General features: G+C 40.7%; 1 protein-coding gene across 25 annotated transcripts in view; it reads left to right on the plus strand.

The window, feature by feature from the left end:
- The window catches only part of SCMH1 (Scm polycomb group protein homolog 1), a 176,386-nt gene that overhangs the window by 89,650 nt on the left and 60,839 nt on the right, over positions 1 to 25,897 (plus strand). For all 25 annotated transcript variants that reach the window (XM_064589342.1, XM_064589343.1, XM_064589340.1 and 22 more), the window contains 2 exons: positions 1,886 to 1,974; positions 6,381 to 6,624. In XM_064589342.1, coding sequence (XP_064445412.1) covers positions 1,886 to 1,974; positions 6,381 to 6,624 — 333 coding nt within the window. The remainder of the gene's footprint in view (positions 1 to 1,885; positions 1,975 to 6,380; positions 6,625 to 25,897) is intronic.

Genomic DNA, 25,897 nt, shown 5'->3' on the forward strand with positions numbered 1-25,897 from the left:
CCTTTGGCTGTGAGTACAAAAACTCAACTCAAACCAGGTTAAAGAGGGGAATGGAGGAAGCAGGAATTACTGACTCCGTATGGCCAAGAAGTTAAGGCCTGCTGCTGAGTGTATTTGGACACAGGGTTTTAAACACTCTCATGGCTCCCCATCCCTTGCTCTACCTTGGCTTTATTCTCAGTTATGTTCTCCATATAGCAGTGCCAAACCTACAAACATCCTTCTAGGCATGATCTCAGGAAAAGAAAGACTCTCCTCCAACATGCCTATCATGTCATTAAACAGTTGCCCCAACTTGGGACATACATACACAGTCTTGGTGGGGGGAGTCTGATGCCTGCAAATGGCATCATATTCTGTTCCATGGCCAGGTTGGTACAGTCACACGATAGACACCCCCACTGAAGCACATAGAATTTTTCCAGAAGGAAAAAAGACGAGGCAAGCAAAAAAGTAAAACAATAGCAGTTTTAGGTGAAGTAATGGGAACATCCACATCGCTGTCACCATTGTTGATATAAATGAGCTGTCCCAGGACCTCTCCTGACCTTGGGGAGCTCAGCTTAGCCTAGCCAGCTTTGAGACACAAAGTTTCCATCATATGGGGTGGTAACTCTCTTATTTCCATTTTCTTCTCTCTTCATGTCCTCCCCCTTAATTATAGTTATTAATTAATACTTAACCCCCAAAGCTGATTCTTCCTTTTTCATTTTACCTTCACACTGATAGTTTAGCATAATCCACAGTGTGGACTGAAGGGTCCGATTGCCTGGGTTTCAATTCTTTCTCATTTGCTCACTTCGAAATCTTAAGTTTACTTTATACCTCTCTTCTCATCTATAAAATGGAGATGATATCTACCTCCCTGGTTTGTCTTGAGGAGTAGTAGATGGTCTGTGGAAAGTGATCGGCACAGTGTCACATACACAGTAAAGTCCTCAGGAATAATAGTTGTTGTTACTTCCAGCTCTGCAGCTTTGATGCAGCCTGTCTGTTGTTTTGTCAGGAATGGGAAGCTGAGGTTGATGGGGAGACTATTAAAAAGCACTAGTTTTGAGTATCTCAGGATAGTTGAAGCCAAATAGAAGGAAGCATTCAAAGTTCTATTTGGAAGACTGAACTACAATAACAATCTTATTTTTACAATTTATTTATTAAATGGTACATTCTTACTGCTTCTACTTGCTGAACGACAGTGGACAATCTCTCTAGGCTTCTTTTTACTCTTTTGGAAAATGTGTATTTTGGGAGAGGATTATCCCTTCCATCTTCATCATTGTCTGATCCTTAATTGTTTAAGTAAAAATGAGTATCAGAAAGTGTTTTGTACTGTATGTGTGTGAGAGAGAGAGAGAGAGAAAGGAAGAGAAAGTGAGACAGAGAGAAATAGTGAGTTAGTTTATATTGAAATAAACCAAAAAGATTTACTTGTATATTGGATGTATCAGTTGACATATTTGGTTTCTTCTTAAGAGATTATCCTATTCCCTTTCACACTCTGCTGTCTAGATCATTTCTAAGTATTGGTTAATCCTACCTCACATCTATCTTGGACTTTTCAAGGAAAGCTTTTTAGACCTTATAATATATATTTTATAATACTTGTCATAGAGTCAGAAAAGTTGGTTGGGGACTTCGTCCCACTGCTTACTCTGCAACATTACATTGGGCACGTTATGTTCCCTCTCCTGTGCCTCATTTCCTCGGCTGTCTAATGAGGCATTTCTTCTATTTAACCTTTAAGTCCTTTCCTAACAGTCTGTGATTCTGTAACTATCACAGCATAGGTTGTGGCAGGAGTAGCTGGATTCCCAAGGGAAAACTTGATATCACCACTCCCTTTTGAAACATATTTTTTATCTGTTGCCCATTATGTTTGCTGCAGGATTTCGGCTGAATGCCTCCTCTTGGCCCATGTTCCTTTTGAAGACACTAAATGGAGCAGAGATGGCTCCCATCAGGATTTTCCACAAGGTATGGTGTCCTTCAGATATCACCACTTGCTTAAGTTCAAATGCTTACATTCTTTGATTTACTAAGCCCCTGATGTCTACTTTATATTTATGGCCTGAGGATGCCTTCTCAGAAACTAGTTCAGAGGGAGGATTTTTAGTATCTTAGGAAGCAGCAACTGTCTCTGGAGGAAATTTCACTATAAGTCAGGATTCCTGGGTTTTGGGTCCCAGCTCTGCCAATAATAAGCAGTGTCCTTTTGTCCTCACCTGTAAGTGGGATTCTGTCTCACAGGGTTGTCAAGAAGTTAAAATGTATTTATCAGAAAAACACATAAAATATAACATAAATCTAAAGGAGCTGTTCTCATCCTAGATCTTTGAATTCCCTAAGGTCCATATGCTAAACAAAGAGAAAGGAAGGAGACTATTTTTTGAATGTCTACAGTATGTTTAGAGTTGATATACACCATCTCATTTAATATCCACAGTTAACTTTCTGAAGCAACAATTACAATTTCCATTTAATAGTTGAGGAAACAAATACTTTTGAATAAAGAACTTGCCCAAGATCACATGGCTAGTAAGTGGTGGAAGAGGGATGTAAAACCTGTATCCATTCTTCCTTGTTTCTTAAGGCATGAAGCAATCAGTCTGCTGTCAGCTGAATTCTTTAATGAGGTAAAGGAGACTGAATTAGAGTTGCCTATGCTGCTAGTTAAGTCTAAACCCTAAGAGCACTACATGGTTCCCAGAATATAGTGTACTGGGCATCTTAAAAACCCTTTCACTACAGAATATATCAAAATGGTGGGCTGGTGGGGGAGGGAGACCAACAAATACTCTTTTACATGCTTTGCCAAGCTACCAGAAAGTTAGAAAACTCTCCAGAGGCCAGAATGAAGAAGGACATCCAGTGTTAAGTGTATATGGTGCACCTGTAAATGCCTTAAGGGACATTGCCAGTCTTACTTTCTAGGGATCTTGTCTTTTAACAGCCACAGTAGGATAGATGAGCACTTGGGCCCATGCAAGGCAGGGAAACGGGCCTGAGACTGCCACGTAGACAACCAGATCAGGTCCCTCAACTGGTTACTCCTTCTTAGAAAGACTGTTAACACCGGTGAGGAAAGTCTCTGGGTTCTAGGGAGGGGTGAAAATGGAGTCACTTTCTCCAATAAAGCGGTCTTCGCCCATGTAGGTCCATGATTCAGATATAGTGCCTGTGTTGTCTGGGAACTTCAGAGCTATATGGAGATATTTCTGAGTGCCTGCAGAGGCAAACCCAGAGCCTCTCCAGATGGTTTGGTTGCTTTCAACCGAATGTCATAGACGTCCCAAAAGTGAAGCACCACTGAAGATGAGTGTTCATTTCAGAATTTCAGAGCCCTCAAAAACTCTCAAAACAAATCCAACATGATGGGACATCGGTAGACCCAACAAACAGTAAGGCTATAACCCAATGGCTTTCAGATAATAGAAACACCAGATAGAGATTATAAATTAAGTATTTAAAAATGATTAAAGAACGAAAAGAAGGACTTTAAAACTTGAGAGAAGTACAAAACCCTATTTCTGAAAATATTGAAAAAAACAAATTGAACATCTAGAAATGAAACTTAATGATTAAAAGAACAAATTAATGAGTAGGTATATAAGAAACTAGGACTTAAAGAATTAACTGAAAGACAGGTATAAGGACTTTCCCCAGAGCGCAGTGCAGAGAGATAAAGAACTGGAAAATATTAAAGAGAAGAGACAGGAGAGTAACATTAGAAGGTCCAATATATGCTGAATATGAACTTCAGAAAGATTAATTAGAAAGAATAGAGAATAAGGGTATTCAAGAAGATATTAGCAGAATTTTCCGGAGTTGTGTAATAAAGACAAATACATACCTTAAAACATCACGGTATGATTGAAGTCCAAAGGAAAGATCTGAACAAGTAATCACACAGAACACCTTCCAAAGGATTACAGGTAGGCTGGCAGCACATTTCCAGACAGAAGCAGTACCAACCAAAAGATAATAGAACAGTATCTTCCAAGTACTGAGAAAAAATTGTTGTCTACCTACAATTTTATATCTAGCCATATTATTATTTCAGAATGAATGTAAAATCAAGACATTTCCAAACAAACTATATAAGTAGTTACTAACATAGACGCTGAAAAAACAACTGAAAATACATTTTCAGGAAGAAGATAATTGAACCCAGAAAGTAAGAATGAAGAAGTAATGGTGAGGAAAGATTGCTTAACATGTGGGTAAAGCTAATCAAGCAGTGCCTATAACCATATAAACTAAGTATAATAACAATGTGGAACTGAATTATCAAACACTTATTAACTCAGGAGTAGGTAAAATAGTCTAAGGTCCTTATATTGCTTGGGACTATACATAAAGACGAGTTTAGATTTAATTATGTCAACTATCCAGTTACAAATCTTAAGGGGATGATCCACTGAAAGACTATAAATAGAATGGTTAACGTCTGAATCAATGGAACAGTGGGAAGGGAAGAAAATTCAATTGATTGTAAAGGGGAAAAAGGAACCTGGAAAAATCAAGTTACATAGAAAGTAAGCAATATGATAACTGTAATAAATTTAAATATGTCGGTTATCACAAAAATGAGCTTAAACTCATCAGTTCAGACATACAATTAGATTGTTTTTAAATCTAACTACGTGCTGTTTACAAGAGACACTGCTGCAATATGACACTAAAATGTTGGAAGGAAAAGCAAAGATAACACTAGGCAAATCTTCATCAAAATAAAGCCAGTGCTAACCATACTGACATTAGGCAAGGAGACTTTGTTGCTGAAAGACATTCTAAAGAGGCCACTATCTAATGATAAAAGAGTACATGCTCCTGAAAAACATTGCCTCAAATATGAAAGCAGAATTTGATAGAATTTGGACAAATTGGAAAATCTACAATTGCTACGGGATATTTTAGTACATGTCTCTCAGTAATTGATAAATCAAGCAGACAAGGAAATTGACATACGAATCAGCATAAGCTACTTAGTATTAAATCAGCTGATCAGTTTTAAAAAATCAGTTGCATTTCTATTTAATAGCAACAAGTGGCTTGAAAAATAAAATTTTAAAAGATAGCACTTAGGATAGCAATAAAATTATAATATGCCTAGAAAAATGTTAGTAAAAAGCATGAGATATTTATAGAGAAAATTTAAAAATTCATATTAAAGAAGGAATCTGCATTAAAGAATGCTTAATAAATGGAAAATACTATCATGTTCATGGATGAGAAGGCTAAATATCGTTTATACAAAGGTTATTTCTTCCTAAATTAATCTATAAATTCCCTGGGATTCCAGTCAAAATCCAAATAAGGGTTTTGTGTGGACTTGAAAAGCTGATTCTATGAAACCAGCTTTCATATGAAAGATCATATGAAATTCATGTGAAAGATCAAGGAGAAAGAATAGCCAAAGCCATACTAAAAAATGACAAAGTAGGGGACTTTTTCTACCAGATACCCATTTAATAGGATGGTGTTACTGGTGCAGGATCAGAGTGTAAGACCAGGGAAAGAACAGACTGTACAACACTTTTTGGGAACTTTATCTTTGCAACTACATTGCAAATCCACACTGCTGGAGAGAGTGTGCAATGCTACAACCACTTAGGAGGGCAATTTGACAATATTAATAAAGCATAAGATGTATATACCTCTCCTATAACCCAGAAATTCTACTCTTGCATATGTACCCTAAAGTAACCCTCCCACGTGTGCGCAAAGGAACAGGTGCAAGAATGGTCATTAAAACTCTTGAAATAGTGAACAATTAGAAATGACCTTAAATGTCTGTCAAAAAAGAATGAATACAATGAATCGTGGATCACCACATCAAAAACTAATGATGTATTGTATGGTGATTAGCATAACATAATAAAATAAAATTTAAAAAAAAATTAAGAGAATGAATAAGTAGTGATATACACATATACTGGAATACTGTTAGCACTTGAAATGGATTGGAGCTGGATTTACCAATGTAGGTAAATTTCAAGAACACAATGTTAACGACAAAAAAGTTGTAGAATACGTACGGTATAATACCATTTATATAAAATTTTAAAGTATGCAAATGGATATGAATATATATAGTAAAATATGAAAATGTGCATGAGGAATGGGCACAAAAGGGATTTAACTTTGTTACCTTTTATTTCTTAAAAAAAAAGTCTGAATCAAAAATGGTAAAATGTTAGGACTTAAGAAGTAATACTTTGGTACCCTTTGAAATTCGTTTAAAACAAAGACTAACCTTCGTTATAAATCTTATAGAGCAGCTGGTCACTTAGTCACCATCCAAATTTGGTAGCGGTCTTTTGGCCCACAGCATCCTCTGTCTTTGCATGGAGGTCTGCATATTTCTGTTTCTCATCTAGGAACCACCATCACCTTCCCACAACTTCTTCAAAATGGGAATGAAGCTAGAAGCTGTGGACAGGAAGAACCCTCATTTCATTTGCCCAGCCACTATTGGGGAGGTGCGGGGCTCAGAGGTGCTTGTCACCTTTGACGGGTGGCGAGGGGCCTTTGACTACTGGTGCCGCTTCGACTCCCGGGACATCTTCCCTGTGGGCTGGTGCTCCTTGACCGGAGACAACCTACAGCCGCCTGGCACGAAAGGTAAAGGCTCATCTGTGAGCTCTTGAAATCAGGACCCAAGTTGGGAAGGGGGATTGCCTGGATCTGCCACGGGCGGTGTCTCTTCGATAAACCTCACTAGTAGGCAACTGAGGTAAAAACCAAAGTCTACCTGAGAGTAATCAGAAACAATAAGAGTTAAATGTCAAAGGAAGCTAGATGTGGAGTTTGGGATAAAGTAAAAGTTCCTCGCTCTCAATATCCTGGTTTATTCTCAGGCACCTAGCCTCTCCTCTCTGTCACTTTGGTTCCTGACCTGGTTCGGAGTTTGAGTAGTATCATCTTGGGGTGCACCTCTGTGTCAGGACTCAGGGGCTTTGTATATGAGCTGGAGTAGCACCATGTCATCAGAACACTTGAGAAGCACTGTAGCACAACGGGAAAAGCATGAGCTCGGCATCAAGACAGACGTAGGTTTGAGTCCCAGCTCTTCCTTTTTTTACCAGCCGCGTGGCTTTGGGCAGTTAGTTCACCTCTCTAAACCCCAAATTCCTCGTCCGCAAGCGAACACCTGCTTCATAAAGTTATTGTGAGGAATAAGTGACATGACATGGGTAAAATGCTTACATAAAATCTGGCAAATAGCCAGTGCTAAACAAATGTTTTTATTATATTGCTGCTATTATTATGGTTATTATATGCTATATTATATTTATTACAATTACTATATAATGTATATTATATTATGCCACATTATTATTATTATGCTATCATTATAAAAATAACCACTCCCAGTGGAAGAGTATATATAAAATACTGGAAGAGTACCACAGAGTAGCTGAACAGTAAATTGTATTTCTAATGATGATGATGTTGGACATCATCCAGGATAGAGTTTGAGATAGCTGCATCTCATCCCTGATGTCTAAAAGTACTAGTTAATCTGAGGAGCTAGAAAGCCACCCTTTGTATTGTCTGTCAGTCTCTTTTCTTTTTTTTTAAAGATTTTATTTATTTATTTGTCAGAGAGAGACACAGCGAGAGAGGGAACACAAGCAGGGGGAGTGGGAGAGGGAGAAGCAGGCTCCCCGCAGAGCAGGGAGCCCGATGCGGGACTCGATCCCAGGACCCTGGGATCATGACCCGAGCTGAAGGCAGTCGCTTAACCAACTGAGCCACCCAGGCGCCCTGTCAGTCTCTTTTCTAAACCTCTGTCAATTTCACCCGTTCAGGGCGCCCAATATTTATTGAGCACTTAATTGTGAGCCAAGCTGAGAATACAGCAGTTACAAAGATGAAAAACATTTCAGCCCTCCTGGAACTTTTGTTCTAGTGGGATGAGATGGTTGATAAGCACTGAAATCAAGAAATAAACAAGGTGATTTCCGATCGTCAGTTTCTCCTCAGGAATCAAGTATGATGAAGCAGTGGCAGTGGAGGAGTGATCGTGAAGGGAGTTTTTGTTTAATAGCTTTATTGAAGTGTAATTGAAGTGAAACAAATGGCACATATTTAAAGTATGCCATTTGAAAAGTTTCAATATATATGTACATCCATGAAGCCATAACCATAGTCAAGCTAATGAGCATATCCATCATGCCCAAAAGTTTCCTTGTTCCTCTTGGTGGAAGGGGGAGATTCTTTAGATACAGTTTCTTTTCAGGAAAATTTGTCTGAAAGGGTGACATTTGAATTGAATGACAAGAAAGAGAATTTCAAGCAGGGAGGGGACACACATACCGTGGTGCTGAGACATGAATGAACGAATGTGTTTCAGGGGCAGAGAGAAGCCTGCTCCTACTGGAATGCACTGTGCGAGGAGGAAAGTGGCAAAACCCGGTAGGACCCCAAAAGCCAGAGTGAGACTTTGGATGTTATTCTAAACATAGTGGGGAATCGTTAGAGGGCACTCTGTAGGGGAGTGACAAGATCTGGTTTACTTTTAAAAAGTCACTTGCACTTGTATCCAGAATTCAACTCAACAATGAAAAAGACAACCCAGTTAAAAAATGGGCAAAGAGTTTGAATAGACATTTCTCCAAAGAAGATCTATAAAAGGCCAATAAGCACTGGAAAAGCTCCTCTACATCATTAGCCATCAGGGAAGTGCAAGTCAAAGCCACAAGGAGATACCCACTTCACACCCGTGGGTATGGTATCATCAAAAGGCAGTAACAAGTATTGGCGAGAATGTGGAGGAATTGGAGCTCTCAGACATTGCTAGTGAGATGGTGAAATGGTGTAGCCACTTTGGAAACAGTTTGGAAGTTACTCAAAATGTTAAACATGGAGTTACCTGTGACCTAGCAATACCACTCATGGGTATACACCTAAGAGAATAGAAAACCTTTCCACAGAAAACTGTATCATGAATGTTCATGGCAGCATTATTCATAGTAGCCAAGAAGTCCAAGTAGCCCAAGTATGCACCATGTGACCAACAGACAAATAAAATGTGGTATCTCCATATGAAATACTGTTTGGCATTAAAAAGGAATGAAGTCCCAAAATAATGCTGTACCACAGATATACCTTGAAAAACCTTATTCTAAGAGAAAAAAAGCCAATTACAAAAGACCCCACACGGCATGACTGCATTTGTATGGGATGTCCAGAAGAGGCAGAAACACAGAGACAAAAGTCAATTAGTGGTTGCCGGTGACTTGGGGGAGAGGGGAAATGGGAAGTGACTTTGATGAGTGCAGGCATGGTAAATATCTTCTAAAATTAGATAGGGATGGTGTCTGCCATTCTGTATATCTACTAAAAACACTGAATTGTACGCTTTAAGAGGGTGAATCTTATGGTATGTGAAGTATCTATCAATAAAGCTGTTGTTTAAAAAATCACTCGGGCTGCTTATGGAGAATGGGTGGCGCCGTGGAAACTGGACAAGGAAGAGCTGAGGGTTGCTGGGATGAAGTGTGCAGCACTGAGGTGGAGAGCCCTTGAGGTGGGGGCAGGGCGGCGGGGAGACACACTTCTGGCCTCAGCAAAGTGCTCCTCCTCTCTGTGCTGCAAGAAACAAGTGCCTGGGGTTGCTGGGAGAACTCCATGGCCGTCCCTCCGCGAGCCTGTGAGGCAGTGTCTCTGGGGAAGCCGCAGGAAGAGATGTGCCTCGTGCCTCGGACGTAGTGGCGGAGTCGTTGTTGTTTCCTGGAGGCAAACTGGATAACCCTCAGTGCTCCAGGCTGTGGTCAGTGAGTAGGTTGATTTTCTCACTTTCTTGCCTAGAGAATTGTGTTATTTTGATTGGTAAATCTCTTTGAGCCGTTAGGCCATCTTGAGAGCCAGAAGAGCTGGGAGTCTTCGTGGGCGGGCATTCCTTTCTGACTCTGCACCCTGCTGATGAGAAATACGGCTCACTCTGTGGTTGACGCTTCCAGAGGTGTTTGCTGACTGTTTTTCATTCTCTTCTGCGTGTCCGTGGATAGCTCCGATTGGTAACAGAAGGTGACCAGAAGGACCAGGCTCAGAAGGTGAAGAGAGACCTTCTTCCAGTTGGCATTTCCAGAGTGGGTCGTTGGGTCATCATTCCAGCAGCCAGGGCTCCTCCGATGACCCCCTCGCCCTCCCCCACCCCATACCCTCAGTAGGTTCTGTAGTGTAGCCTTCAGTAACAGCAGAACTTGAGCCACCTCAGTGTCCTGGCTAGGGAGCAAGTGATCCAATGTGGAAAAAATGCGGTTACTCAATTCATTTCTCAAAACAAGATGTTCTGTCTGTGTAAGCCTGTTCTCTTTCTAATCATACGTCTCCTCCTCCCTTCCTACCTTCTGGTCAGTAGTGGGCAAGTGTTAAAAAACTCAGAGTAACATGAGATAGTTTCTTGCTGGCAATGAGTAGGAAAAAATAACCAATTTTATTTAATGTTCTTTTACATGCATTATTTCATTTTATATTCCTGGTAACTTTGAACCAGCTATAATTATTCTCAGATACATTTTATTCATGAGAAAAGTGAAGTCCAGAGGATTAAGTGACTTAGTTCTCTTGATATCTGAGTCTAGAGGGAGAAGTCATGGAGCTCTTCCAGTAGGGACAGCTGTTACGGCCATTTAGAGCCATATTGCCTTCACACGTCTCCCCTGTACTCTCCCATTCTCCTTCAGGCTTTCTTCAAAGCTTCATTTGAGACCCTGGACTTTGGCTTCCGGATCCTGATAGGAAATAGGAAAGAAGCCGTGCTGTATATGATGTGAGCTTTGAAATGGGGTCTCATTCCAACTGGGCCACAAACTTGTGTTATGTCTTTGAGCAGGTGATTCCTAATGTGAGAGGTTGAACTAGGTGACCCTTGAGGGCCCTCCCGCCCTGTGATCCTGTCCGTTTCTGCTCTTGGGGATGGGTAACAAGTGACTCCTGTGACTATCTCTGGCTTGATTCCAGGTCCAGCTCACCTACCACCTTGCTCTGCCCCCCACCTGCCTAGGGCTCTGCCTCTTTCTGACTCCTGCATGCCGGCTGTTTCTCCTTAGCTAAGAAGTAGTATCCTTTTTAGAGCTTCTGAACTCCTGGGGCCCAGCCAGCTCTCATAAGCAGCAAATACCAAGCTTGCAACTAATCCAGGGTACTTGGTTATAAAAGGCAGAAACTTTTTTTTTTTTTTTTTTTGTAAACGCCTCGCTTTTTTTGTGTGTGACTTAACATAAAACTGAAACAGAAGCAAGCTTTACTTTTTAAATTTTAAAAAACAGGGGCACCTGGGGGGCTCAGCTGGTTAAGCATCTGCCTTCAGCTCAGGTCATGATCCCAGGGTCCTGGGATGGAGCCCCACATCGGGCTCCTTGCTCAGCGGGGAGCCTGTTTCTCCCTCTCCCACTGCTGCTCCCCCTGCTTGTGCTCTCTCTTGCTATCTTTCTCTCCCTGTCAAATAAATAAATAAAATCTTTTTTTTTTTAAAGATTTATTTATTTATTTGAGAGAGTGAGAATGAGAGAGAGTACATGAGAGGGGGGAGGGTCAGAGGGAGAAGCAGGCTCCTCGCTGAGCAGGGAGCCCGATGCGGGACTCGATCCCGGGACTCCAGGATCATGACCTGAGCCGAAGGCAGTTGCTTAACCAACTGAGCCACCCAGGCGCCCCAATAAATAAAATCTTTAAAAAAAATTTTTAAAAACAAAGAGTTCAGTCTACTTGGCATGACTATAATGCTTAATTAGGCTTTTCACCATCATAACCACCCACCTAACTCCCCCTCCCACTGATTTCAAGCTTGGCGAGCCCATTTTAGATTATAGCTTAGCTTCCTATGCAGTTTTACAATAGGAAGAGAACATGAGATACAAGCTATTTCATCTTTACATTTTTATTATAAATTAGTATATTGCTATCTGGATTATACTTCAGTCTCTTGTGACTTCACAAAGTGTAAACTGGGTCTGGCTGTTCTCTATATTGCTGATACAAATATGGGAATCCAGGAGAGGTGCTGCCCTTGAGCACACCTGTTGGGGTGAAAGGTCAGCCAGGCCTCCTCTGTCCTTTCATTCCACCCTGTGACATCATATAAAGAGAACACTTCAAAAGCTGACTCAGTGCTGTGGTTGAGGTACAGGAATTACTCTGGTCTAGAGAATAAGAATTTGATGCTTAAAAACAAAACTTTCAGAATGTCTCTTCCAGTTGTTTCTGTGAAGCATTTAAAAAGTATTTCCCATACTTTACGGATGGCCTCTTCATCTTGTAAAACTACATAGGTAACTATACTATAGTCACTTTGGAACTCTGGGTCAGAACAATGGTTGGTTAAATTGTAATCCTAAACTATGCAGGGAAAGGCAAGAATAACAGGTAGGGTAGAGGCAAGAATAACACAACCCAGGCTACACTGTAGGTCACAGCATGTAAGTCAGCTGATAAGCTGATTTTCTTCAGCCATCCATCCATTCATTCAAGTTCTGTCAAGTCACAGCTGAATTCTAGTCACTGGCATAATTGATGGAGCTTCTCCCTTTAGAGTTTAGTTTGGGGAGCATATAGACAAATAGAGAATTTTAGCTTTGAAGGTATAAAATACAGAAGGGACCATAATCTAGTTTGGAGGATGGAAGGTGGAGGTCAGAAGAGGCTTCCAAAGGAAGTGACATCTAAGCTGAAACCGGAAGAATGGGGAGATAGAGGAAAAATTCTAGCTAGCAGTGGAAACAGAGGAGTGGAGGCCCAAGATTTAAAAAAAAAAAATGTGTTGAGGACCTAAAAAAATGTTTAAACAACTAGATTGCAGAGTGTAAAGAGAGGAATAGAAAGAGGAAAGGCTGGGCAAGTAACACAGGAAGTGCACATCTCCCCTTTTAGACTGTTCTAAAGATCGGGGTCTTTGTCCTAAAAGCAATGAGAGCCATTGAATGGACTTTCATTAGTAGAGTCACAGGTCAGATTTGTGTTCTAGAAGAGCCATTCTGGTAGCAATGAGAGGACAGGTGGCTTCCAGAAGCTGGAGGCAGAGATGTCCGTTAACAAGCTGTTACAATATTCCAGTGAAAGAATTGAAGCAGTGACATTGTGGTGAAAAGGACAAAAAGATTGGGGGGCATATTCTTGAATAAAAAGCCAAAATGTGAGTTCTTACAGTTCAACTCCTGTTGCAACTATTTTCTTTATATAACAAATAGTTACCCCTACAACACGTAAAATACTGCTAGTTTTTCAGTATAAGCATTAGTGAGAGAGCTAAAATTCCTCTTTTTGTTTTGTCTAGGAAGTTAGGATTCATTACTGCTTGGAGTCCTTGTTATATGGACTAATTTATTAATTTCATCTTTATATCCTACCCCAGCACTTCGCTCAATAATAATCTGTTGAGTGAAATAGATCATGCTATGTATTCTGATTCCATTTCTATTCAACATCTAAAGCCATTATTCACTTAATTACAAAAGTGAGAGTACTACTCTCATTTTAACAGCAGATTAAAATCTATTTAATGTTCTGTTTTTTTAAATTTGGGAAATCTTATGACCAAAAGTAAGAGTGGCAAGGGGCGCCTGGGTGGCTCAGTCAGTTAAGTGACCGGCTCTTGAGTTCAGCTCAGGTCATGATCTTGGGGTCATGGGATGGAGCCCCATGTCAGGCTCTGTGCTGGGCGTGGAGCCTTCTTAAGATTCTCTCTCTCCCTCTCTCCCTCCCCTGCCCCACTTGCTCACTCTCTCTCTCTTAAAAAAAAAAAAGGGTAAGAGTGGCAAAGGGCACTCATCTCCAGAAACATTTGTATGGCTCTACACCTGCCTTTCCACCCAACTTCTTTTGCTACTAAGCCACGGCAAACAGGAGAATGTCCTCTCTCTAGGAAACTTCTGGCAGTTGATATGTCCTGCTAGTCAGGTGTGTTCACTAACCATGTCAGAAAAGGTGCAGGCACACGGATTAATAAACAAAACAAATTCTTTGGTACCTTTAATGAGGACAGCCTCTGGGCTCTTTGGCTGTTTTCCTTTTTACCCTCTCAGATATTCTGGTTCCAGGCCTTGCCTTTCTTTAATATACCATTTCCTACCCGCACACGCTTGCATGCATGCACACACAATCCCTGTCATTATTCCAGCTTTGGCCTTGTACTCGACTCACACCAAGCTCTGGCCTTTATTCGTCCGTGTGTCCGGCAGTTATAGAACAGTCTTTCAGTAATGCTGGACTCAGTGGAGGCTAGGGAGAAGTGCCCACTTCCCAGGTTGATCGAGTAATTGAAATGAGAGACTGGGCGTGCACGTGCCCGGCACCAAGTAGCACATGGCAGATGCCCACCGTGTGCTAGTTCTGTCTGCATTGAGATGCCTGGACGTCCCAAGAAAAGGGAGCTATGCACAGAAGCATTTAAATGCTCTATTTTGGTCAGAAAAAATACACATACTTAGGAGATGAGGTTTGTGCAGTGAACCAGTACTCCCGTAACTGGCTTTCTTGTGATTATATGCTTATGGTACACAAAAAGAAATAGGAAAAGGGGGAAATGACATGTGTGACACTAGATTAGGAAGCAGGGATCGGGATTCTCCCTCTGATTCTAATTATATCTGCCTAAGGGGCAGAAAAGTCCTGCCTCGTGCCCCTCCTCCAGCTTCCTGGAGCTGCTCCTTGGCTCTGCCCACTTTCCTGGCCTTCACCAGCCACAGATGCCTGAGAATGGTAGCAAATTTTTGGCACATGTGATGAAACAGCTGGTATCTCTCAGACTCCTGCAAATAGTTAGATGTGACTTAAGCACCTCATAGATTTGACCGCACCTGCTGTTGTCTTCAGAATTCTTAGACCCGTGTAGTTTTCTTTGGCAAGCTTTTATTACAGCACCCACTGTGTGCCAATGTCAACTTGCAGAATCCCCTATTTTAAATAAGTGTATGTGGTTTTTAAGAAAGCCGTACTGGATACCAGTAATATAAACCCTCTATAATTACATTCTCTCCTTTAATTAAAGAGATGATTTTTTTTTTTTGAGGACATATCACAGTTCTAATCTCAATAATGACTTACTAAGTAGGAAAGACATAAGCATTCGAGTATATCAGGAAGATGAGGAAAACTTGGCAAACTCTTAAACAGAGCAAAGAACAAACAAGATTTTGAGGGTGCAACGGCAGGAAGGCAGGGGTTTGATGATAAGCTCTCGGGATTCATTGTCTCACGCTAAGGACAGCTGGAACGTGCTCATGCGATGGACGGTGTGGCTGAGGAGTGTGTGCTTCATCACAGTGTGCTCCATGCTGCCTCTCGGAGGGTCCTGGGTTTCACCAGACCCGTTCGCAGATCTTCTGAAAACACATAGCCCTCCACTTGCAGAAACTGCTCCCAAATCCTCTTACCTATTGCCCTACACAGCTAAGGTCCGTCACTCCTTTGAATGTCAGTAGTAGAAGGTTCTTAAATTTGGCTTGTGGTCCCATCATGCATGATTCTGTTATCCTCTCTTTTCCCCACTCTATAGATTTATCAGCCCAAAGTGTCCCCAGGAAAACATGAAAAGTCTTTATAGTTGCAGAGGTCTTCTCTCCATGCTGTAGGAATTAGAGTGAGGAGGGAGAGAAGGAGCTAGATCTGGAGAACTGAAAGTGTTAACTGAGCTAGATCAGAGCAAGAGACAACCCATGCTTTATTAAGTGAACTTGAATTTAGAGGAGTGGAGTTTCAGCCTTGGCATCAACCCAGCTGGCAGCACACAGCTGAACCCAGCCAAGTTGAGCAAAGCTAATAAAGAACACATCCTCTAAGAAACTGTGCCAAGGCCAATGATACACTGCCATGAATGAAAACAAGATCCCAGTCCAGGAAACTGATAAACCAAATGGGTTTCCCCCTGTTCTTTTTTTCTTTTCCATTGTTCATGTTCTAGTCATGCAGACACACACATACCACCCCCCCCCACACACACACACACAAGCTGGACTTACTTACATTTTACAAATCAGTTTCCAATTCCATGTAGTGCATTGTTGCTGGAGAGAGGAGAGATCTGATAATTCTTTTGGGCAGCTAAGACTCCTAACTAAGGATCATTGGAGAAACCTAGAAATCAGCAATACCCTGATGCCCTTCTTTATTATAAGTAGGCATGTTTAGTTCATTATCCTCCGTCCTTTATTTGGGGATACACTCTTGTGTTGTTCATTGGTTTCAGGGTAAAATACTGGAAAGAGCATGAACTTCAAAAACCAAAAGATCTAGATTCAAATCCTAGCTTTAGCTGTGTGCGCTCTGGCAACTTCTGTGAATTCAGTATCTGCATCTTTAAGATATCCTAAGTATAATGGTTGTCTCAGGAAAAGGCACTTGTGGGATTGTTTGAGTTGCAAGCTCAAGTAGCCACTTTTCCATGGAACATCATCATTAATTAAAAGAACAACTGACTTGGGTATTTGGCAGACTCTTTCTCCAAAATTAAGTGAGCTGGTCACTTCAAGGAAGACAACCTATAAGCATTTGCTATAAATGAGAAATTTAAACTTTGAAGTGAAAATCAGATTTGGAGGAAACTTCTACCCACCAACATGAGCTTATCTTCCCAATATGTGAAGACTTCAGAGTCACTCTTTGCCATGTTCTCTTCCATCTAGAAGTTGCTTTAGTTAAGATTCAGTTATTTGCCTTAATATTAAATATGAGGTGTCAGGGAAGTAAAAAGGCATAGAAGCCTAGGATCTCAGGGTTAGAGGGAGTTCAGAAGTCATCAAATTCAACTTCTGCCTGATTCATGACGCTCCTTGAGAGCGTCCCCTGTAACTACATGGCTAACCCTTACTTCAGTTCTTCCAGAGACGGAGATTGTAACCTCCCGGAGGTGAACCTTTTCCGTTTGTGATAGTTCTCATGACTACAAACATTCTTTTTAAATTTTGAACTGAAATCTGCTTTCCCCCCGTATCTTTCTATTGGCTCTCATTTTGTTTCTTATTTCACCTGAAGCCCTTTTCAGGTAGCTCTTGATACTCTTGTTCCTTCAGACCTTTTTTCTCCAGATATCTCTGAAATTGGATAGTTTCTGTGCCCGTCATCAGCTTGGACTTCCTTCTGGACCCATTTCAGCATACACTGTTGTGCCCAGAGCCAACCCCACACATCAGGGATGGTCTGACTAGTGCAGAATGGAGTGGCACTCTCACTTCCCTTAAAGGGGGACCATACTGTCTACCTTCTTGAAGATAAGGGATTGCATTGTCTCTCTTTTTATATACTTAAAACGGCTATAGTTGATGCTTAATGTTACCCCTTATCTAGTCTCAGCACAAGTTGAAGCAAACTTCAGGACACAATGGCCATCTTGGAGAAGAGGATTTTCTGGTAGTTTGGGTTTTTTTCTTTGCCACTAAAGGGTAAGGATGGTAAATACAAGATTTGGAACATGCTTTTACAGTTCTTTCTTATCACACTATCCAGGTTATGATACACCTGAGTATTTTCCTCAGGAAAAGTTTTCATCAGATAAAAGGATTCCACTTCTTTTCCAAGGATAGCTTTTCTTCAGTCAAACCAGTAGGGATCATATAGTACCAGCTGTGTAGAAACATGGAAGTCGCCCTTAGAGCTGAATTTGCCCATGTACGCATGGCCAATAGAGTGTGCTTTAAAGTGCTCTTATTTGTAACTTTCCACAGAAAAGAATGTATCACAAAAATGCTTAACTTTTTGTGTATTTGCTATTTTAATACTACCTTAAACTAACCACCTTTATAATGTTGTTTGGAAGAATGTTTACTGAGCACCATTTTAGTAAGAAAGGAAATTAACCTTTGCAATGCCCCATACAAGGTCCCCAATACAGCCAGCACTTCCATACATTATCTCAGTAAATCTCCCACCCCCACCCTTGCAGGGTTTATATAGTACAATAGTCCCCTCCTTATCCGTAAGGAATATGTTCCAAGACTCCCAGTGGATGCCTAAAACCTCAGGTGATACTGAACCCTATATATAATGCTTTTTTCTGTACATACATATCTGTAGTAAAGATTAATTTATGAGTTAGACACAGTAAGAAAGTAATAGTCACTACTAATGAAATAGAACAGTTACAACACTATACTGTAATAAAAGCTCTGTGGATGTGGTGCCTCTCTCTAAGTATGTTATTGTTCTGCGCTCACCCTTCTTGTGATGAGGTGAGATGGTAAAAGGCCTACACGATGAGATGAAGTGAGGGGAACAAGGTGGGCATTGTGATGTAGCGTTAGGCAGTTGACTTTCTGACAGTACATCAGGAAGATCATTTGCTTCCAGACTGCATGGGTGGCTCTTAAAGCAAATGGATAAAGGGGAACTACTGTATTTAACCTTGTTTACATATGAAGAAACTGAGCCTCAGGAAGTTTACCAGCAGGAATAAGAAGTGAAATTTGTTAAGTCCCTAGGTCATCTCAGACACAGTGCTTATCATATCCACGTCCTCAAGCTTTATCTCAGTTAAACTTCATAATAACCCATAGCTCAAAGGGGTTACATGATTTGCAAGGACCTGGACCTAGCTCCATGGGTTTCTAACTTCAAAATCCACGTTCTGTTTACTGTACCACACTTCTCTATGCCTCAAACAAGGTTTAGAGATACCCATTAGGTAAATGAGTCTGAGAAGATTGTGAATAGGATTGAGTTAATGAATGTTAAAGTATTTGAGACTTGTGAAGTGTGATTCTCATGTGAGAGGTTTCCATCAGTGATTTTGGAAATGCATGGTGAAATCAACCAGAAACTCCAGGGCCCTTTTTCACCCCTGGCAACTGGGGTGGGGATGAGTTTGAAATGTGTGTGGGGACAGAATGAGAGGGATCAAGAGTGGGAGATAGATCCTTCAAAGCACCAATAGCTAGTTACTGTACATCTGGACAAGAGAAGTCCGTTTTCCAGGCCAGTCACGACCAGCTGTTCAGCCGTAGAAAACGAAATATAGTAGCTGTCACAGGGGAAGTCATTCATAATTGAGTAGAGCCACCTGTAGATATTATATAGTTGGGCATTCAACTATGCCAATTGAGATACTCTGAGGAAATTTAACGTTCATGGAAGTAAAAGGAAGGAGAAAGCCATCTAGGGACACTGGGTAGGATCCCCCAAGGATATTTTGAGTACATGCAAGTTTCTCTGTTTCTTTTTCCTACTCTTGCTGTAGCTGTCACTAGCCTGTTTCTGCTTTATACCACCTGGAAGCCTGTTTGGATAGGGGCTGACAGCGCCTGTTTAGTTACTTGTACTTTTCAGTGACAGTGTATCACCACACTTATCTTCTTTTTGCTTTCATTTGTTTATGCGTGTTTTTGTTTTCAGAATTATGTTAACATATCTCAAATAAAATAATATTCTCGATTAACTTAGCAGGCGCTAACCCCCAACCCCATCGAAATATTTAAAAAGTGTTAATTTTATTTTCCACATTAACATTGAGGAGTAATCAGATTTTCTTTCTTTCTTTTTTTTTTAAGATTTTATTTATTTATTTGACACAGAGAGAGAGAGAAATCACAAGCGGGGGTGGGGGGCAGAGGGAGAGGGAGAAGCAGGCTCCCGGCCAAGCAGGGAGCCCCATGCAGGGCTCAATCCCAGGACCCCGGGACCATGACCCGAGCCAAAGGCAGACGCCTAACCAACTGAGCAACCCAGGTGCCCTGGATTTTCTTTATCTTATCTTTCCCAGTAATGCCTGTTGACCTGTACCTGGCTTTTAGTGTAATACGTGATGCTAAAAATTGAAAATGCAGTAATTCAAAAATATTTATTGAGTTCCTACTGTGTTTTGGCCAGTGTGCTAGGTATAACAGGGAATATAATTTCATTAGGGGAGATCAGATATAGATAAATAGAATATGAAGTAGAAACAATTGTTGCTGATTTGACTTTCTTCTGCATTCAGTTTCTTTTTTCTCTTTTTCTTTTTTTTTTTTAAAGATTTTATTTGTCAGAGAGAGCGAGCACAAGCAGGGAGGAGGGACAGAGGGAGAAGCAGGCTCCCTGCTGGGCAGGGAGCCTGATGTAGGACTTGATCCCAGGACCCTGAGATCATGACCTGAGCTGAAGGCAGACGCTTAACTCACTGAGCCACCCAGGCGCCCCTGCATTCAGTTTAGATTTGAGTATTTTTTAGAACCATAGAATCCCCTCAGACTTTCAAAATGGAAGGGCCTTTTTAGAGATGTACTTGGTGTGTGACTTTGAACAAGTTATTTGACATCTCTTAGACTGAGTTTCCTCATCTCTAAATTGGAGGTGTAATAGTTCCTACTCACAGAGTTGTAAGGTGTTAGATGAGTTCATATATTAGAACAATGACTGGCACATACTAAGCTCTCCAAAAAATGTGAGTTATTAGTCATTCTAGTCTGATGCTGTTATTTTATAAACAAGGACATTGAGGCCTAGTAAGTCACTTCGTTGGATTTTATTTGGGTTAGCTACTAGATGATATGTGTTTTCCCTATGATGATAAATAAGGTGAGTCTTTCATGGGTCATATTAAAAATGTTCAATTTGTATGTCTTACATAAATGCTTGTAAGTTACATGTTACATAAGCACTTGTAAAATAGTTGTCAAAAATAGAACGAAATATTTAAGAGTTACCCAGAAATAAATGAAGTTCAAAATAATATCATTCAGATTGAATCAGTGAAAAGAGGGAAGTTGGGGAGGACCTCTTGGGATTTGTGTCGTTTGCTGAAAGACACCTAGAATTGACAGCCACCTGAAGAAGCGCTTGGGAGGCGCATTTGAGGGGAACTCACATGTACAAGGCACAAGCTAAGAAGGTAATATGTCAGAAAACTAAAATCAGATGAGGTAAGATAATAAGCAGGGCCTGTTCAAAGGGACTTGACCCAGAAAGTAAGAGACCATTGAAGGATTTTAATCAAAGGAGTGACGTGATCATATTTGTACTGTAGGCGGCTCTCTATGACCTGTCATGTAAGGGGTAGAGATAATGATGGATGCAAGTGAGTTAGAAGCAGGGAAACCAGCGAGTTGGCCATTTCAGTGATTAAGGCAAGAGATGATGAGAATCTGATTTAAGGTAGTGGCAGGTGGGATTGGAGTGAGAGAAATGAATTTGAAACATTCAGGGGACAATTTCTCTGGGAAAAGCCATGCTCTTCTTGAGCCAAATTCCTTTACTCTCTCAGTGCTACAGAATCTTAGAACTGGAAGCAGTCTAAGATAAGATGCTGGGAAATCATGGACTTGATGTCAAACTAAGTAAATAGAATAAATGCTAAGTTAGACCATGTTATCAGCAGAATATGCCAGATCTAAGCGTAGGCGGATAGAAAAACTAGAAAACTAAATCTGAAATCAGTCAACAGTTGCAAATCAAGAAGACCAGTTGTTCAGATGAATTTGTGCTGAAAGATACAGTTTCTCCTAACCTTAAAGGCACAGCACTCTGAGCCAGTGCCTGACAGGCTAACTTGATTTCTAGACATACTTTTTATTTCAAAGACACTAAAATAATGACTGTACATCCGTTGTTTTAGGTAAGGTATCCTTGCCCTTTCCTATACTTAGACATAATGTACATTGCCAGATTTGGAGCAGAATTGAAGGTTCCCAGAGCGATTAAAAACTAACATGTGAAGAAATGGCATTTCTCTGAACTAGGTTAAAAGGCTAGAAATTGCTGCTAATGTGTGCATCCCCTAAAGCAGCTGGTCCCAGATACTGCCCAAATTACTCTCTGTGAAGTAGAAAGCATTAGAATGGGTTCATACTAATTATCAGCATGAGGGGATTGAGCACAAAAAAAGCAGGGGAGAGGGAGACAGGACACTGGCCTGTCTTGTACTCTTCAGCCTTGAGTGGGCCCACTTCAGTCTCAGGACAGGACTCCCATTGGCTGTATCTTCTGCTATCACAGTGATGCAGGGTCCCAGAACCATCAGGATCACAAGTACCATTCTGCCATGGGTGCCCCTTTGCTGCTTTCCTCTCTTCCTTTCTCTTTTCAGCTCTCCCCAACCTGCTCTGCCCCTCTACCCCCTGTGTAGCAGCATAGTAATAAACGGTTCACTAGAATCAGAAGGGAAAGAGGCTAATGTTTATTGAATACCATGTAGCCAGCGCTGTAGTGGTCCCATCCTATGTTATTTCGTGTTACCTTGACAGTAGCCCCTTAGGCGAGTACTACTATCTGTTTTACAAATGAGGAAACCACAGTGCAAAGAAGTGAAGAAGTGACTTCCTCAAAATCACACATCGTGTTCACATGTCGCTGGTTCCACTCCAGCGTTGCCATTAACTTCCTGGGAGATTTTAAGCAAGTATTTTTTTCTCTATAATCTTTAGTTTCTCCTTCTTTTAAAAAGAAGATTAGGGGCGCCTGGTGGCTCAGTTGGTTAAATGTCTGCCTTCGGCTCAGGTCATGATCCCAGGGTCCTGGGATCAAGCCCAGCATCGGGCTCCCTGCTTGGCGGGAAGCCTGCTTCTCCCTCTCCCACTCCCCCTGCTCGTGTTCCCTCTCTCACTGTGTCTCTCTGTCAAATAAATAAAATCTTAAAAAAAAAGAGAGAGATTAAACTACATGATATGCAAAGTCCCTGCCAACTCTAAATACTCTAAGACTCCGTTTTGGGTAAATCATCCAGTTAGTAATTGGAATAAGGCATTAGTGTCTATTTGTTCATATAGTTGTGTTTGTTATTGGACCTGGTCTGCTCATCTGAGCTTCCCATCTCCCTCCTCTCTTTTGCCGTTGTTAACAACTTGTATATTTTATTCTGATTTGTATTCTTTATAAATAATTTTTTTGAAATACAGTTCAGTCACATTGAATATTAAATTTTATAGTTTTTCACTTAACATGTCATTGCCTGGTTCTGTGTTATTGCACAGTCTTTATAGCCAACATTTTTAGTGATTACATAATTTGATTGAATGGATATGTGGCTGTTTACTTAATTATTCCCCTAGTTTGATGGTCCAAATTTTCTTTTATAATAATGCTTTGATAAACATGCAAGCATTTTTTTTCGGTGCTACAGAACATATCCTTAAGTCAGCTTCCCAGAAATGCAAGATTAAATCAAAGAGTTAGAATATGTTTAAGGTTCTTGGCTGCACAGAGTCAAGTGTGCTCATTTTAAAAATAAACCTTTGCGTGTTAAACCAAGAACCTTCTGCTTAACAGCAACCAGAAAACAGGATCCTAATGGCAATTTTTTTCTGCTTCCCTCATGTTTTGGGGTAGGAAACACAGAGCCACTGAGCTGAGGTCATCATTGCTATATACCAATTACAGTGTTTCCACAATAGAAATTGTTGCAAATCAGAAAGAAGTAGGTAAAATTTTTGCCAATTTTCTGCCATTCCACATGTATACTGGCTATACCCAGAGTTGACTATGGGACTACAAATATTCCCTAGGGAAGATAATATACATAGTATGTCGAAGACAAGTGCCATAAGCTTTGGGGACTACATGGAATGCTCTGTTCTTGGAGTTTGTATTCTGCTAGGGAAATAAGATATGAATCACTGAAAAAGCAATCTAAGCAAACCAAAACCCTAGAATCGAATGCTGGATTATGAGCTACATTATAATTCCTCAACTAAGATTTATTGAGTGCCTACCAGGTATAAAGGGTGATTCTAGGAGGTGGCAATACAGCATTGCCCTTAGAAATTTCTGTGCTAGCTGGTGGGGGGAGACAGAAAATAAATAGCAAGTGATAATTTCTCTGTAGAAAGATTGAGAAAAGGGAAGGAGGGAAATGGAGTGTGCCAGGGGGCGGGGGAGGCAGGGGGTGAGTGGAGGTATTATGTTATATAGGATGATCAGGCAAAACCTCACTGAAAGGTGCCTTATGGATAACTGGGCAAAAGAAATTCTTTCCAGGCCAAATTTAAGTGCACAAAAGCAATAGAGAGTTCAGTGCCACAGTTCTCAAGCTGTGGTCCTTGGATCCTTAGCATCCCCAAGATGCTTCCACGGTATCTGAGGTCAAAAGTATTTTCATAGTAATACTGACACTATTTGCCTTTTTCACTGGGTTGATATTTGCATTGACGATGCAAACACAACGGTGAGTAAAAGTAAAACTGCTGGCACCTTGGCACAAATTAAGGCAATGGCCACTCATGGGGGCAAGGGGGAGAAGCCAGACTCACTAAGCGTGTTCTCAATGAAGCAGTAAAATCTGTTAATTTTACCAAATTCCAGTCTGTGAGTACATGTCTTTTTAATATTCTGTATGGGGAAATGGGAAGAATGAAGAAAGCAGCTATGTTGCACACCAAAGCACTTGGTTGCCTGTAGAAAAAGCACTTGTATAGTTGAGCTGTCAGCTGAATTATTTACTGTTTTTATTGATCACCTTTTTTCCTTGAAAGAATGACTAACAGGCAAACTGTGGTTATTCAGATTCGGTATTTGGCCAGACATTTTCTCAAAAATGAACTAAGGGAGCCTGCCATTTCAAGGGAAACGATTAGTAGCATTTGTTGACAGTGATAAAACTCAAGCTTTCAAATGTAAATTTGAATTTTGGAAAATGTGTGTCCGCCACCATGATCTTGACAGCTTCCCAGTACTTAATACAGACTTTTCTGATAGAATTATGATGACGTCAAGTATTGTGAATTTTTGATACTGCATAATAAATGTGCCAACTCTGGGAAATCTGCATAACTCAGTGAAACAATGTTTTCCAAATGACCAATGCATGATGTTACAAAATCATGCATGCATACTTTGGATGGAAGACCCATTCAAAGCATTAGGTTGACCAATGGCTTTTAAGATTAACAGAATATGAAAAGTTCATCAGTAAGGTTTCAAATTCCATGTTTCAGGCGCCTGGGTGGCTCAGTCGTTAAGCGTCTGCCTTCGGCTCAGGTCATGATCCCAGAGTCCTGGGATCGAGCCCTGCATCGGCTCCCTGCTCAGCTGGAAGCCTGCTTCTCCCTCTCCCACTCCCCCTGCTTGTGTTCCCTCTCTCACTGTCTCTCTCTGTCAAATAAATAAAATCTTAAAAAAAAAAAAAATTCCATGTTTTAACTAACATTTAAGAAACTACCACTTGTGGGTGCCTGGGTGGCTCAGTTGGTTAAGCGACTGCCTTCGGCTCAGGTCATGATCCTGGAGTCCCGGGATCGAGTCCCACATCGGGCTCCCTGCTCGGCGGGGAGTCTCCTTCTCCCTCTGACCCTCCCCCCCTCATGCTCTCTCTCTCATTCTCTCTCTCTCTCAAATAAATAAATAAAATCTTTAAAAAAAAAAAAGTACCACTTGTTGAGTTTTGGTATAGTATTAAAGGAGAATATCCACAATTATATGAAAATCCTATTTAAACACACCTCCCTTTTCCAACTACATATCTCCATGAATCTATATTTTCTTTATATACTTCACATACTTCAGCCAAAAGGATACATAGCAATAAATTAATGCAGAAGTAGAGAATCCAGCTGTCTTTTTTTTTTTTTTTTTAGATTTTATTTATTTATTTTTCAAGAGAGAGAGAACAAACAGGGGGTAGCAGGAGAGGCAGAAGGAGAAGCAGGCTCCATGCTAAGCAGGGAGCCCGATGTGGGACTCGATCCCAGGACCCTGGGATCATGACCTGAGCCAAAGGCAGACGCTTAACCCACTGGGCCACCAAGGAACCCATCCACCTGTCTTCTATATTAGGTCAGACATTAAAGAGATTTTCAAAAATGTAAAACAATGCCATTCTCACTAAATTCTTTTCTTTTGGAAGACACATTTTCATAAAAATATATTGTGTAAACGTGTTTTGTTAAGTTAAAATTAATATGTTTAAAATTTCTCAGTTTTAATTTCTAATATGATAGATATAACCCACAAAAACAAAAGCTCCTTGCAATCCCCCAAAATTTTAAGATTGTAA

The sequence above is a fragment of the Mirounga angustirostris genome, unplaced genomic scaffold (genome assembly GCF_029215605.1).
Source record: "Mirounga angustirostris isolate CCGP_5_RB_7025 unplaced genomic scaffold, mMirAng1.0.hap1 SCAF_4, whole genome shotgun sequence".
Taxonomy (NCBI): Eukaryota; Metazoa; Chordata; class Mammalia; order Carnivora; family Phocidae; genus Mirounga; species Mirounga angustirostris.